The sequence below is a fragment of the Penaeus monodon genome, chromosome 23 (assembly GCF_015228065.2).
Source record: "Penaeus monodon isolate SGIC_2016 chromosome 23, NSTDA_Pmon_1, whole genome shotgun sequence".
Taxonomy (NCBI): domain Eukaryota; kingdom Metazoa; phylum Arthropoda; class Malacostraca; order Decapoda; family Penaeidae; genus Penaeus; species Penaeus monodon.
In genome coordinates, this window is record NC_051408.1 from 33,635,582 (window position 1) to 33,636,206 (window position 625).

Below are 625 nucleotides of genomic sequence, written 5' to 3' on the forward strand. Positions count from 1 at the left end.
TAACCCATAAACTTCGCAGATCTCGGGCATCTTCCCGGACCTTCCGCCGCTGCTGGACATCGAGCGCAACCAGAGCCTGACGCTGATCAACTCGCACTTCTCGATGGACGTGGCGGTTCCTCTGCTGCCGTCGCAGGTGGCGGTGGGCGCCGTCCACTGCCGCCCAGCCAAGCCTCTTCCGAAGGTGAGTAGGGCTAAAGACACCGGTGCAAATGTGGAATGGATAGCTTGTCGAGCATTCAGTGCAGAAGGAGTCATGGTATCTTGTCTCTTACACACAAACACCAACCACGCTTTGGTTAGATTACCCTGGCGAAGCTTCGAATCCCACAGGAACTAGAATCCTGGATCTCCGGCGCAGGACCAGAGGGCGTCGTGTACTTCAGCTTGGGAACCGTTGCTCGCGGTACCTCCATGCCGGTCGTGTACCGAGACATGTTTGTCGAAGCCTTCAAGAGGCTGAAACAGAGAGTCGTTTGGAAGTATGACGTAGAACTAGACGGCATCTCGGACAACGTGCTGATACAGAAGTGGCTTCCGCAGCAGGATATATTAGGTAAGAGCTCAGGAAGTAATTGATATTCTGGCATGACGCAGAATAAGGAGAAAATTATTATGAAAAAAA

At 52.8% G+C, this 625-nt stretch overlaps 1 protein-coding gene across 1 annotated transcript in view; it reads left to right on the forward strand.

The window, feature by feature from the left end:
- Window positions 1-625, forward strand: part of LOC119588213 — a gene marked incomplete in the record, with an annotated part of 23,266 nt that overhangs the window by 17,929 nt on the left and 4,712 nt on the right. Inside the window, 2 exon segments of the mRNA XM_037936914.1 lie at window positions 20-184; window positions 319-556. Coding sequence (XP_037792842.1) covers window positions 20-184; window positions 319-556 — 403 coding nt within the window.